The 15,581-nt window shown below is 29.4% G+C and overlaps 2 protein-coding genes across 2 annotated transcripts; one reads left to right on the forward strand and one right to left on the reverse strand.

Annotated features, from left to right (window-relative positions):
- Positions 1 to 5,819: 5,819 nt before the first annotated feature.
- Positions 5,820 to 6,499, forward strand: LOC145950353 (uncharacterized). The gene is made up of 2 exons (XM_083061443.1): positions 5,820 to 6,012; positions 6,123 to 6,499. Exons 1-2 carry the CDS (start codon positions 5,820 to 5,822, stop codon positions 6,497 to 6,499), a joined length of 570 nt encoding a protein of 189 aa, XP_082917569.1.
- Positions 6,500 to 9,777: 3,278 nt separating this feature from the next.
- On the reverse strand, positions 9,778 to 12,528 carry LOC109799185 (protein ROOT INITIATION DEFECTIVE 3). The gene is made up of 2 exons (XM_020359725.2): positions 11,733 to 12,528; positions 9,778 to 11,486 (listed from the first exon to the last, which is right to left on the reverse strand). The coding sequence occupies exons 1-2, from the start codon at positions 12,151 to 12,153 to the stop codon at positions 10,639 to 10,641; spliced, it is 1,269 nt and encodes a 422-aa protein (XP_020215314.2). The 5' UTR covers positions 12,154 to 12,528; the 3' UTR covers positions 9,778 to 10,638.
- Positions 12,529 to 15,581: the final 3,053 nt, after the last annotated feature.

The raw sequence follows: 15,581 nt of genomic DNA on the forward strand, positions 1-15,581 counted from the left end.
CAAATGTGATAGGGAAAGTAGTGCCAGATCTGATAAAAAACAAACAAATCCAAATGTGTAATCCAATTTACAAGTGGGAACAATATTGATACCACATTACCAATCAAAATCAGATGTTTATGGTACAGAGCTCCCTAAATAAAAATCAAAATCCAATTCAAAACACCAGACACATTAATTATTCCTGCCACACTCTCTTTTGTACTCCAAAGTCATGGTACACAGCTCATGACTCTCCAATTGTGGTTGTGGAGCACTCTATAATAATCAAAGCATAATGCATTGGTTAAGTGGTCTATTCAAAATGGGGAAAAGGGTTATACTATTTTCATTTAGTATCAATTCTAGTAAAGCTATTTCTTTTTACTTTTAAACTAATAAATATTCACATGCAATAAATATTTCAAGCCAATAAATAAAAATCTTTCTTTCATCCCCATACCAATAGAATAGATGACCCATAATAAAATATTAATATTAATATTATACAATATATTAATATAGTATAGATAACCCACAATATGTAAATTAAAATTATTTAACTTTTGTTAAATATAAACTACATCTCGAAGAAAACCCATAATTATGTCATATTTAGCTTTTAATATTATTTAATTCTATTAAATATAATGCCATCAGGATGTTACAATAATTTTCCAACAAGTTGGATCAAGCAAACCATTGATTCAATAATTTATGTAAAACTAGACTTGTATCCTTGTACCTTTTTCCACAAAACTACCAAGCAAGTTCACATCACCGCATCTAAAGCATTCTTTAACAGCTCCGAATAGTCCTTGAAAATTCAAAACCCATCACATCAAAATCCAAATCCAAATCCAATTTCATACTTTATATGTAATAATATAAACCCTTAAACAGTAATCCTCCATCACCTAGTCAAAACTTAACATTAATCCGATTTAAATTATGACATTGAATTAAGCCAATTAAATTCATTGGATACCAATGTTTCAGGTCCACAATAATGATGCAAATCGAAGAAAGTATGCAGAAGAGCACGAGAACATTGTTCTCATGTGGTTTTTCAATTTCTTTAAGCCAAGACAACAACCCTAACACTTGATGATAGAGCACCTTAGAGATAAAGTACAAAATTGTGCAAAGTAATATTGTGAATAATCTCATAAAGAAAAATAGAAGTGAATAAGGAAAGTGAAGTGAAACAGGGGATCATAAGAGGAAGGTGAAGTGAAACAGGGGATCATAAGTAATCATGATGTTTTTCTTTAATTATTATGCTTTTTATAAAAATCATATATCATGGCTTTTAGAAATTTTTATTTCCTTTCACAGGCTTCTTTTATATATCTATCACCATCATATTCTCACAAACAAAAAAATACAATAGCATTAGTGAATCTAAACGAAACCCATAAAGCTACTCCCAATTTACATGTGGTCTCAGTGAAAGGCTCATGTCTAAAACTCCTCACACAGCTCTCGCACGCCTACAACAAGAAGATCAAGCATGTTAAAATAACTTATAACCAATCTAACTTTTTTTATGATTATAATGGCTTGTAATTAAACAGTCACAACCACAAACCATTTTAGTGTTAACACAAAAGTATTCCCTAGCAATGCATCTCATGGGGATAAGCTCAGAATTTTTGTTTATCAATAGGAATACAATATATCGATTATAAGCTTAAAAATGAAAGCAAAAAATTTTCTGAAGGTTTGGCACTAGTAGCAGATAACATTTGCCTAAAAAGAGAAGCAAAATTGTCTTCTAACTCTAAGTGTTGAAGTTTAGACTATTAAGATATAAATTTAAGCAAAGCAATATTAAGATACTCAAGGGAACCTGTGGATGGGATACAAGTTCCTTATTGGTTTTAGCCACATGTAAAGGCAAATCATAAGTAGCAAAAGCCTGGGAAGACACGATCACATTTTCCAGAGGAGGAAGGAAACCACGGTTTCTTGCAAATAAGGTAGAACATACAAAATCTAGGACAAGGTCCTAAATATGTAGCATGGCCACCTAACAATGTAAAGTGAGTCTCAAACGAAACCCTCGTTCTCATGGAGGGCTTTGTGAATATCATCGCCATGGTCTTCCCTTCAAAAGGACAAAATGTCTTGTCCCCTGACTTTAACAATGCCTTCACCTCAATGGCCTGATCCAACATCTTCAAAAGACTATCCTGATCAAAATCATCTAAGTGCACAAAATCTTTCACCCCAACTTCCGTTGCAAAAACAAAACAGAGGTTGAAAATCAATAGTGCTTCTCAATCAGTACATTAACGAAATACAAACATTAATCATCCTTAAACCCTAACTGGATGCAATTAGAATCTGAAATGAGAATTAGATGATGTGGAAGTTGACGAGTTAAGATAAAGTGAGAATGCGAAAGTGTTGAGAATCAGAAATGGAAAAGGGAAGAGTAAAGTAGGCTTACGAGTGATGGCGGAGGAGGTGACACATGATACTCTGCGTGAAAATGAAAGGGAGACGGCGGGGAAAGGAGCGTGACGATAGAGAGCGTGAGCGGAGAGGTAAGGTTTGTCTATTGGAGAACGATAGGAAGCTTTCTATTGGAGAAGGCTTTCTTCGGAGAGCACATGGGCTTTCTCTAGAAATGTCGCGCGCGGTAAGCCAAAGTTATTCACTACTACGTCGGTCATATGGAGAACCAATGTAGATATGTTTATGTTTTTAGTTTCATTTACAAAATTGACACCGTGTTTTTAATACTACATCGGTTCCCCGGTAAACCGATGTTGAATACTCAATATTTACATTGTTTGTCCTTAAAACCGATGTAAATATGCTTTACATTTTTCAAATAATTAAAAAAATGCCACCGCATTTTATTTCTATATCTGTTTTACTAAAACCAATGTAGAATTGGTGACGTTGATAAGTCTTTTTCTAGTAGTGTTATATTTTATTAACAATTTTATATATACTTCCTTTAACATGAGGTTCACGATTTTTTTTTCTTTATATAATTTCAAAATCGTGACTAAAAATTATAAAGTCAAGAGTAATTATAAAATATTATTTTCTTGAAAGATTACAATTAAAAAAGAAGAAGAAATTGAAAATATTAAAATGTTAGTATGAGCACACAGAAAAATAAATCAAAATATAACATTAATAATATTTGTATGATGTCATTAATAAAAATAGGAGATATTTAATAAATTAAATAATTATTTCGAAAATATTGCGACAATTTTAAGGAGAATCGTCGTAATGTATGTTAAAAATAATAATAAAAAAATTGCTCAGTCATTTTAATTTTTTCCTTTCCTTCAAAAAATTCCTTGAAACCCTTGAAAAGGAGACGCACCCCGCCACCGCGCGCACGAGACACACCCCACCATCGTACGAGACACACCCACCACCGCACTAGAAGCATCCCGCCACTACATGAGACGCACCCACCACCGCACGAGACGCACTGCACCACCGCACGAGAAGCATCTCGCCACTGCACGAAACACACCCACCATCGCACGAGACACACCGCACCATCGCATGAGAAGCATCTTGCCACCGCACGAGATGCATCGCACCACTGCACGAGACTCCTGGTACGTATTTTACTTGCATTTACTTTTGCCGAAGACTAATTAAAGGGTTTTTAGGGAGTGGTGGTATGTATTTCCGTAAATGGAAAGTCTTCCTCTAAAGGGAGTCATATTCCTGAAGGCCGTGACTTAGATTCACCTACCATTGTTTAGTTTATTTTTTGTTTTTAATTTTTGCACTCTAATTAAGAAATTTAAATACATACTTGTGTGTTTTCTTTGGATTTGTTTAATGTTGTATGAGAAGCATAATTTAATACTCTATATGTTTATGAATTTTATTTTATTTTATTATTAGCTTATGTTATTTATTTTTGTCTAATTATATTATAGTTTAAATAAAATTAATAGATATACAAGTATTATAACAAAAAATATATAAAATGATTGTTGTATATATTATTGTAATAATTCCTAAATTGTAATCTAATTAATGTTTAATTGTATTGTAACATATATAAAATATTAATAAGTATGCATTAACCTCTACTAAATTGTGATAAAAAAATATTTATAAAATAAAATAAATAATGATTGATGTATTTTTAAAAAAGTGATATGAAATTTATTTAAAAGTATAAATTAATTTTTAGAAAATAATAGCAACAGGTAAAGAATAAATTAATTTTAAAAAATGATATAAAATTTGATTTTAAAAAATAATTAATTAATAAATATCGCGTCATTTAAATAACTGTCACAATGTTAATATAGAGGCAATTTGTGTGATGGTTGATTGATGGGTCGCAATGTTAATGTAGAGGCAATTCCTGCGATGAGTACACAAAGGGGCGTAATATTAATGTAGAGGCAGTTCGTGCGACAGGTAAACAAAGGGTCGTAATATTAATATAGAGGCAGTTCAGGCGATGTGAAGGGTCACAATATTAATATAGAAGCAGTTGGAGCGACAGGTGATGGAAGGGTCGCAATGTTAATATAGAGGCAGTTAGTGCGTCAGGTGCTGCAAGGGTTGCAATTCCAATTTTGCGACAGTTTGTGCAACGGTTCCCATAACCGTTGCAAAATTTACTTGTGACGGACATTTCTGCGACGGTTCACCAACCGTCGCAATGGTGTCTTCGTGGCAGTTCTAACCGTCGGAATGTATGTCATATAACTGTCACAAAATCGTCATTTTCTTGTAGTGATTCCAAGATGCATGTTATGCTTTGGGTTTATTAATGGATGATAGAGAGTATATTGATGCAATAAATGAGGCTAGCCAATATTGACGTCGGGTAAACAATTGAGAAGATTTTTTGTTTCATTGTTATTTATGACTACAATGTCCAAACCAGATGTTGTTTGGACAGCCACTTGGAGGTTGCTAGATGATGATACTTAGTACCAAAAAAGGAAAGAACTTAATGTTCCAGGTAAATTTATAATTTATGTCTATTTTTTAAAAATTCTGAATGAATGGACAAATCCTAAATGCTAATTAATTTCATGTAGGCTTTCAACTTGATGATAGTGAGCTGCAAAATCATTGTCTTATTGATGAGTTGGAAAAGTTACTTATGTGAAATGGGAGGTCTTTAAAAGATTATAATTGCTTTCCAGAAGTCAATATGTTAGATTTATTTTCATTTGAGAATAAGTTTATGGTCGATCAACTTGACTATGACGGAACAAAGTTAACTAAAGTACATGATTCTATTATCAATATGTTGACAAAAGAACAATTAGTAGTGTATAATGAGATAGTACAATCTATTTTTTTTTAAATAGGAGGTTTTTTCTTTTTATATATGGTTATGGTGGAACTGGAAAAACCTTTTCGTGGAATACATTATTTGCATGTCTTAGGTCCAAAGGAATGATTGTACTCAATGTTACATCTAGCAATATTGTTTCTTTGTTTCTCCCAAGTGGTAGAACTACTCATTCAAATTTTTGCATACTATTGTTTATCAACGAGGAATCAACTTGCAACATAGCTCAAGGTAGTCTTCATGCAAAACTTCTAATTGCAACAAAGTTAATTATATGGGATGAAGCTCTAATGATGAATAAGCACTATTTTGAGGCATTAGATTGCACATTGAAAGACATTATGAGAATCAAGTTATAAAGCAATAAAGACAAACTATTTGGTGGAAAAGTTGTAATATTGGGGGGGGGATTTTAGGCAAATTTTGCTAGTGGTTAGGAAAGGGAACAGAGAAGAAGTTGTTGGAGCAACAATTAATTTGTCAAAATTATGGCAAAGTTGCAAAGTTCTAAAGCTAATTAACTTAAAACATGAGACTCAATATTACAAAGACTGATGCAACAACTTTTGAGATCAAAAAATTTGCTAATTGGATCCTTCAAATTGGAGATGGTGACATACTGATGGATCATAATGGGGAAGATGAAATATCTATCCTTAAAGAGTTGTTGATTCAAGCAGTTGAGAACCCATTAATGTCATTGGTTCAGTTTGTGTATCCAAGTATACTTCATAACATGAAGGAAAATAATTTTTTTCAACAAAAGGCAATTTTAGCTCCGACATAAAATCTTTTGAGCAAGTAAATGACTTCATGTTGTCCCTCACACCAGGAGAAGAAATAATTTATTTGAGTTCTGACACACCTTGCCCATTAGACGAAAAAACTGAAATTCAAGGTGAATGGTTTACATATGAATTTCTAAATGATGTTAAATGTTCTAGAATTCCAAATCGTAAGTTGACCTTAAAGGTTGGATTACCTGTTATGTTGCTAAAAAATCTTGATCAATCAAATGGTTTGTGTAATGGTACACGGTTACAAGTAACGGATTTGGGTACAAATGTTATAAGTGCTACAGTTATCACCGACACCAACATTGGGGACAACATTCTTATTCCAAGAATGAATTTAGTACCTATTCAGATCCTGGATTCCCGTTCAAATTTTAACAAAGACAATTTTCTCTTTGCCTTTATTTTGCAATGACTATCAACAAAAGTTAAAGACAATCACTATCTAAGGTTAGGTTATTTCTACCAAAACCATTATTTACTCATGGTCAACTTTATATTGTTGTCTCAAGAGTCAAATCCATGCAAGGATTGAAAATTCTTATACTAGATGAAGATGGTGAAGAATGTAATATACAAAGAAGTGTTTAAAAATTTGTAGCATACAGTAAATCAAAGGTAATTTTATTACCTCTTTTGATCCAATCCTACAAATAAGTTAGTTTATTATTACTGACAATTTTCTCATCTTTTGGCAGGAATATAAAGTGTAGTCTGGTCACAAACCAACTCCAATGACATCAACTAGCTTATACCAGTCATGAAATAAGATTTTAATTAACGAATTTCTTATGTTGTGTGTTATAGTATCACTATATCTAGATTACTTTAGGGTTTAGGACTTATACCGAGTAAAACTAAATTCATTAGATGTGTCATTTAATATTATAAAATGTCTGTTTACTAATGCACAAAAAGTAACTTTAATGTAGCACGTTATTTTATTATTGTGATTTTTCTCAAAACTCATAGTACCAATGTTGTATACTTAATTACATTCATTGTTAAATTGTTATACTACTTTTAACTAACTTACACAACAATTTGTTACACAGATATATTAACCTTCTGTGGAGCTAACCATATCAACACAATAATGTATTGGTGTAAATAACTTATTTAAAATTTATCTCGCAAAGTTACAAAAACTAAACAAGTCAAGTGTGGAGGTTTCTTGGAAAACATTGGTCATCCATCATATCTTCAACATCAGTATGGCTGCAAAAACTTCAATTCAAAAATATATTAATTGTGTTGTGATTACTATGATGTATTCCATTAATATTCTTTTTATTTATTGCAAAATGCATTCAAATTAAATATAAAATATTTTTTAAAAATAAAGGAATCAAATTGTCACCAAGTATAATTTGTTATATAAAAAATTACAATAATCTTGTGCGTCGCATGGGTACTAACCCTAGTTTTTTTACAAACAGGTCTCTCCAAACTTAATCTCAAGTATTCTTTTACAGTCAAACCTCTTCAAGCTTTACCTCAAGTATTTTTTTTCAGTCAAACCACTCCAAGCTCTACCTTATAAATGGCTATGAAGGCATTACAAGGTTGTAGTTGTCATCTCTTTTAGACATGATTACAACAAATTGTTTAAGTACAAGAAAACTTTTAAAGAAGATTTTCTAAGAAATGTATATTTCATCTCAAAATTTTTCTATCTTTACACTTCTATCTCTATCTTCTCTTGAGTTTTAAAGCTTTTTATATAGTATCTTTGAAAGAGATGACCATCAACTTCTTGATCAATTTGATCCATAGAACTACTTTGTCTTACTCCTTCGTCTAATCTAGAGAGAGAAGTATCTGTTGGTGTATTAAATACTTCAATTAATGTCTTTCATCTAATCGTACTCCTTATCTTTGATAGACCAAGGGACTTATCAGAGCAGAGTAGCAAAACAGGAACAACAAGAAGCAAAGTCAATGTGCAGCAAGGATGTAGTCCTTTTTTAGAACCATTTTGTGAAATATAAGATCTTTGTCCTTTGTTCTAATACTCTTCATGCTTTTATACACTTTTAACAGAATGTGAGTTTTAAGACAACTAGTTTCAATCTGTTAATTAAGATATAAAGAATTCATTTGAAAGTTTAAAAGCACCGGTCTCAATAAATAATGATCGTTGAGAATAGTTTATATATTTTGTCTTATTTTCTTCGTCTTACAGACACTACTTTGTCTTATAAAGTCTAAAACAATGACTTTTACAATGCATTTTCTTACTAAAAGATGTTGTATTTGTTATCATTAAAGCTTATAAACATGAGGGATCTATGATTGTCTTTTGACTTAACACTATGTTAGTTCAAAATAACTTTTTTTGAGGATTTTTGTGATTCACGGGATCTGCTTATCTTTTTTTGATGAAAAGCATGTCCTCTTTCTCTTTTGTTATTGTCAGTACTGTGGAGGTTATTGTATTTGGATATGTTAAGGAATAATATACACAAAGATCAATTTAGTTATTAAACATCATAAATGATATTAATTTAAAGTAAATATCTTATAGATGAAGTTTTTCATGTGTTAGACACTTATGTCAAGAAAATTGATCATCTTAATGTATTCGTCTTATATGAAACATTCGTCTTATTGAATGGTTTAAAAAAATTTCTAAAAATTAATATCAATATTTGTTATCACTAATACTTTATAAGGTGGACACTGAGTGAAAAATATTTACAAGAGGAGAATTATTACTGCTATAAATCAAAAGGGTTACATTTGGTAAATAATATTATTAATATTATATTAAGCTAAAAATTAAATAATTAAATAATAATAGTTTATTCAAAAGAACAATTAAATATATGAGATAAATTTATGTATATTTGTTAATTTAAATGTATTAATTAATATGCCTAAAAAAAATTTCATTTAAAAATTTGTTTTATAAACTACATTTATTCCAAATAATAATGAAATGTAATAATTTTCATAATTTTGCATTAATTACTTTTATTTAGCAATAATTTCTTTTAAAAATTTATTAATATTTTTTTATCTATAGGAAGAATGAAAAAGACAGAAATTTTGAAAATTTATCTATAGTATCAAACATAGGTTCTCTCTTTTATCTCAACCGCTTTTCCTTTTGATCAGTAGCGGGTTGAGAAATTTTATATTGTAGGACAATATTTATATATAAATTAATATTTTAATACATAATAAAAATATTTTTATGTAATTAAAATCCAAAAATATTTTTAATGTTGAAATTCTATTATAATTAGAATTCATAATAAATAAATATATTCAAATATATAAACTAAAATTTGAATTTATAATCAATAATTTAAGTTTTAATATAAAATTATTTTTAGTATTTGATAATTTCTTATAAAAAAATTAAAATTTAATGAAAAATAGAGATACAATATATTAGATTGAAAGTTTATGGAATCTAAAAATTCATTTATACACATAAAGATAAAAGGAATATAATTTGACATAATTGAAAGATAATTTCTTTATTTAGTTGCAAAAATAATATATAACATATTCACAGAAAAGAGGAGAAATAATATTAAAAATATCTATTTGAGATAATTAAAATAGTCAAATTAAAATAAATTAGTGGGATAAATATTTATATTATAAATTAATTTTTTAGAACATTTCAAACTATAAGAATTGTTCCTTAGAATAAAAGAAAATATGGAAATAGCTTATAATTTATACTTTTAAATTAACTAGTTACTGTATATTTATAAATTAAAAAAAAATAGTGGAGACAACATCCCCATTGGCATACATTTAGATTTATTCCTGCTCAAGCACTAAGTTAGCTATAGTGGTCTGAAAATTTATTAATATGAAAACACTCCAATATTTCTTATTGATAAAAAAATACTTGAATGTAATAAATATATATTATGTTTATTAAATCTATTAATTACATTATAACTAATAAATAGAGTATTTAATAGCAATATTTTATTTAATTAATATATCATTTAATTTTAAGATGCAACCAGTTATATATATTATATATAAACAAAAATACATAAATATCTCTTTTTATGACATTTTATATGCTTTAACTTGGTATCAGCGATTAAAAAAAAAAAAAAACACCTTGGTATAGCATACAACACTTTCATTAGTTTTCAATTTGCAATGATTTTTTTTTCATTTTTATTAGCTTTTAGCTAAAGTCAAAATATGTTCAAGCTCAAACTCATAAAAAAAAATTTAAAAAAGAAGTGGAAAAAAAATCCAAATGATGAAATGATTGGCAGATTACAAGCTATAAAAACATTGCTTAAAGAATATTTAAAATTCCCTTATTCACAACCAAAATCTATCATATTGATAAAATATGTACATTTTTGTATTATCATAATATTTCTTTTTGACCAAAAGAAAATTATATAATTTCAAAATAAACAAACACCCAAAATAAGTACACAAAAACACCAAACAAACTATTAAAAAAAATAAACAGATCTCACTATGCATCATGTTTTCAAAGTCTTACATCCACATTAATATATCAAAGTTCATGTTCCAATACATTATTTACGGCAACAAATATTAATTATCTTCCTTCTTCCCATCATCTTTCACTTGTTCCTCTTCCTCTTCTTCCTCTTCCCCCACTTCAATGGCTTTGGTAGCTTCCTTAAGAATAAGCTTCAAAAGCCTCTCATAAGTTTCAATTGCAGATTCCAACATTTCAATTGCCCTTTTCTTGTTTTGTACCAACACATCCCAATCCTCCTCAATCTCAGTGATTTGCTTCATAGTCTTAATCATCTCTTCATGACACAACCCAGAAGAAGTGAAGAACCCACTACTTCCATCCCCAACTTCAATATTATTTCCCTTTCTAACTCCAAAGTCACCACTACCCTTGGCCACAATCATGTCACTAATGCTCACCATTTCATTCCCCAAAACCATTGTCACTTCACCTTTCTCAACATCCCACACCCACACATTCCCATCTTCTGAAGCAGACACCAAATTCTTCCCTTCATTTAACAAAGCCAATGACACAATTGATCCACCATGGCTCTTAGACCAAGCATTCACCTCATAGCCTCCACCTAGTGATTCCATGCTCTCATCCTTCACTACCCCCTCATAAACCAACCCATCTGCCCCAGCAGCATGAAACCCTAACCCTAATGAATCCAATGCAACCCCAAAAATAGCACATGGAAATGCCACAGTCCTTATGAGGTCCCCATTACTTCCCTGATTCCAAAACTTACATGTGCAATCCATTGAGCAAGAAACCAAAGTACCCATCCCAGAGTTGAAAGCAGTGACTGAATCAGAATGGGCCTTCCACTTGTGGAAGATCAAGTCTTCCTCAGTGAAGGCCTCAACAACAACCTTAAAGGTTGGGACAACAACAATTGTGCCATCTTCACTACCTGTAGATCGACCCAACAATATGTGACACTCAAAAATAAATTTTACAACTAATATTTTTAAATGAAAAAGGTATATATCAATTTTTTTACTGACATATGAAGAAATTTTTTGCAAACATATGAAACCCTTTTTAACAATATGTGACCTTTTTACCTGATAATTAAAAACCAATAACAATCGATTTTTTATTGGTAGGCCTAAAGCTTAAGCTTTAATGGCCTTACCCTTATGCTTATTCTGACTACCTGAAATAACAAGTGACCGATCATCACTCAAATGAAGACTGGAAACTGCTTTTGAGTGTGCTGCATATGATCTGATCACTTCCCCAGAAGAAACTGAGAGACAAAAAACACTCCCTGATATGCCACCAGCAAAGAGAAATTCTCCATCAGGGTAAGCAATGAGTGGAGCAACAGGTTCAGGCACAGGAAAGTTGTGGAATGCAGTAGAACCATACCAATTGTAAACATTGATCCAGCCTGCACCCGTGTCCAATGACACATGTGAGGCCGCGATCAGTCCCCGGTTCACCGTGGCCAAACCTCTACACGGTATTCGACTACCATAGAATTTGGCCACGGTGGTACCAGTGACGGCCTCATAAGTTATGATGGGGCCGTCAGGGGAGCTGGTGAGGATGAGTTCAAGGGAGGAAGAAGACATTTTCTGTTGTGGAAAGGACTCAGGTAAAGGTAGGGAGGGAATGAGGAAACGATAGAAGTGCGTTTGTGTGTAAGTGCATGGTTTGGTTTTATGTTGTACGGTTCCGAATTCCAAAGGCGATGAAATTAAAGGAGGTGATTGCAAGTGATCCAAGGTGGCTTCACCAATAGGCTCACCGCTCACGTCATAAAAATGATGCTGGCATGTGCTGTTATCTGATGTAATGTAACTAGCGTTTTCTTACCTCATTCTCTGGACTGTGGTTCCCTAAGGCAAAACGTTCGCACGTTAAGTTTTGTTGCCAAACGAGAATCAGGTGACCCTGCTTTGCTCATCGATATTCGATGTAGTAACAATAAAGTAAACTTATTCTTAAACGTTTATGTAAAAATATTTTGGCTTAAATTATACTAAGGTACTTTTGGTCTTATTTATAAGAAATAAATTCGTGCTAATTATAAGAAATATAAAACTTTTTTAAATATATAATTGATGATTTCATTTTATATTTTTAATTTATTATAAGATTATTAATGAGTCATTTATCTATTTTTTGGAAAAATAAATTTATTAGATAATTAACAATATAAATCATGTTTATTTATTAAAAAAAATTATTCCTTTAACTTTTGAGTAGTATTATTAAATATAACTATCGATTACATTATTTAATTTTTATGGATTTTGAAATAAAATTTAAAATTATGACAATTTTAATTATAATTAATTAATTTAACTAGTTTCATTGGTCTTGATAAATTAAATATTTATTTTTTACTGTTATTTTAATTTTATGAATTTAAATTCCATTTACTTTTCAAAATTTGGTCTGTACATAATTTTTTAATTTTACAATTAATTAGAATCAAATATTTAACGTAAATAACGTCATGAAAATCGAGTATTATCATGAATGTGTAGTCTTGAAGTAGAAATGTCGGGGAAGAATGTTAAAGTGGGTCTCAATTTTTTACTTGCTCAATTTTAATCCTCTTATTTTTTAAACATCTTAAATTTAAAAATATAGATTAACATAATTATTATATTAAATTAATTTTACCCTAAAAATATATTTTATTTAATTTTTGAACTTACGGACTACTATATATATATTAAATTTATAATTTTATAATAAATATACATATAAATAAAATATTATCTATTTTTATATGACAAAAATATTTCATCATAGTGTCGCATTCTCTTTTTTTTTTTTTTTTTCAAAAAGTTTTTCTTAAGTTCAAAACTTGCTATTAAAATCACTTCTCAATTCAACAATAAAAATTACACATTAGAGCTTAAATGTGAACTTTTAGAGCTTTTCATTATTAAAAGGTGAGTTGACCAACTCTTACTGAATTAAGTCAACTACATAAATAATCTAAATAATAAACTCGACGACCATGATACCAATTTATGATCAAAAGAACTAACCACGTTGACTATGACCCTAATTTTCGGATGGTCGGTTTGACTTTTATAACACTAGTATCATGCATTTACTTATCATGTTATCAAAGCTATTCAAGTTGCATTTATGAATAATCAATTTGTAAATCAATAATTAAACCACAAAGTATCATATAATAGTAAATCAATCATTAAAAACATGTTATACATTAATTTAAATTTACATAACAAAGTCTTATTTATAATTTTCAAATTTTATAAAAATTTATAAACTTGACTTATTTTTTTTAATTTAATAGTTAAATCATTCAAATTCAACATATACCATTTTTTAAGTGAATTAACTCTACTAAAATTTACTAGGTCTTAGTAAACTTACTTAACTTAATAATTAAAGTTCTACATCAAATTTCAACGATCCAAATATCAAATTAAAAGTTGTTAATGTATAAACTAAGTCTATAATTTTTTTTAAAAAATTGAAAACTATGTGATACTTTGTTATATAGATTCAAATCAACATATAAAATATTTTTATTGTCCATTAATTTGAATTAATAAAATGAGGTATCAAATAATTTTTAATTTAAAAAAATTATATACTTGATCTATATATTAAGGACTTTTAATTTAACAGTTAGATTATTAAAATTTAATGTAAAGCAAGAATTATTGAATGAGTAAATTGATATCTCCTTAATCTGTGTGTGTATGGGTGTGTGTGTGTGTATATATATATATATATATATATATATATATATATATATATATGGGATGAAGATTTATTTCAACTCAATAACTCATGTTCTACATCAAATTTTAACGATTTAATCATTGATTAAAAGTTCATAATATATAAATCAAGTCTATAAATTTAAAAAAAAAATTAAAAATCATATGATACTTTGTTATATAAATTTAAATCAATATATTAAATGTTTTTATTATTACCAGTGAATTTGATTTAATAAAAAAAACTATCAAATTAGTTTTTAAATTTTTAAAAAATTTGCATAACCGATCTACTCAATAAAAACTTTTAATTTAATTGTTGGATTGGTTAAATTTGATGTAAAACATGCAATATTGAGTTGGGTAAGTTTATCAACACTTATCCTTAAAGTAAGTAGATTTCTCTTCACACACGCTCACATATAAGAAATATATATAATGAGAATGATATTTTTATGAGATTCAGAATGGACAATGTCAACCCTTAAATTTGAAATAAACAACTTCAATTAAAATATTACAAATAAATTAAGTTATCACATACTAGCACTATCATAATTATTATTGTCATTATTATCATTGAAATTTTCACCACCACTACCATTGTTACCACCACCCTTCGTAACTAATAGTGGTAGCGACAGTGATGATGATGATAGTAATAGTGGTGGTGACAATGACGACGGCAACAACAGTGGTGGTAGAAGTCAAGGCAACAACAATAACTGTGACAATGGTGCTTGTGTTTATGTCATTTAGTCCATGAGTATTCAGTGATGGCTCTTAGAACCTAGCCACAACTACCAACTATAGATACTTACATTGTTGTTAACTCATATCAATGGAATATGTCGTCTAACCTCTATACCGTTCTAAAATATTTTGACATAAAGGATCTCACACTTAGATCCATTGTCTCACATTGTCAAATAAGTCTGAGACTTGAGCCAGTCACCTAGTCAACCATCAATTCTAATACTATTGTTGGGAACAAAAAACTTTTCTTCTTTTCTTTACACACAACCATGAATAAAACACACAAAAATATCATTAAAAAATAATAAAAAACATGCAAAATTTATATATTTAACATAATTCAATTCTTCATACCTACGTTTACAAGGATATTCATTATCGCAAATAGGTATTACATATATTTAAGAAAATCTTCCTTTCAAGTTTTACAAATGATACTTGAAAATCTTTCCTCACAAATTTTGCAGATAAAACTTGGAAACCCTCTGTCACATGGTTTTGCTCTACAACATGATATTGATCATTTGGAC

Source organism: Cajanus cajan, chromosome 8 (assembly GCF_000230855.2).
Source record: "Cajanus cajan strain Asha chromosome 8, NIPB_CcT2T_4, whole genome shotgun sequence".
Lineage (NCBI taxonomy): Eukaryota > Viridiplantae > Streptophyta > Magnoliopsida > Fabales > Fabaceae > Cajanus > Cajanus cajan.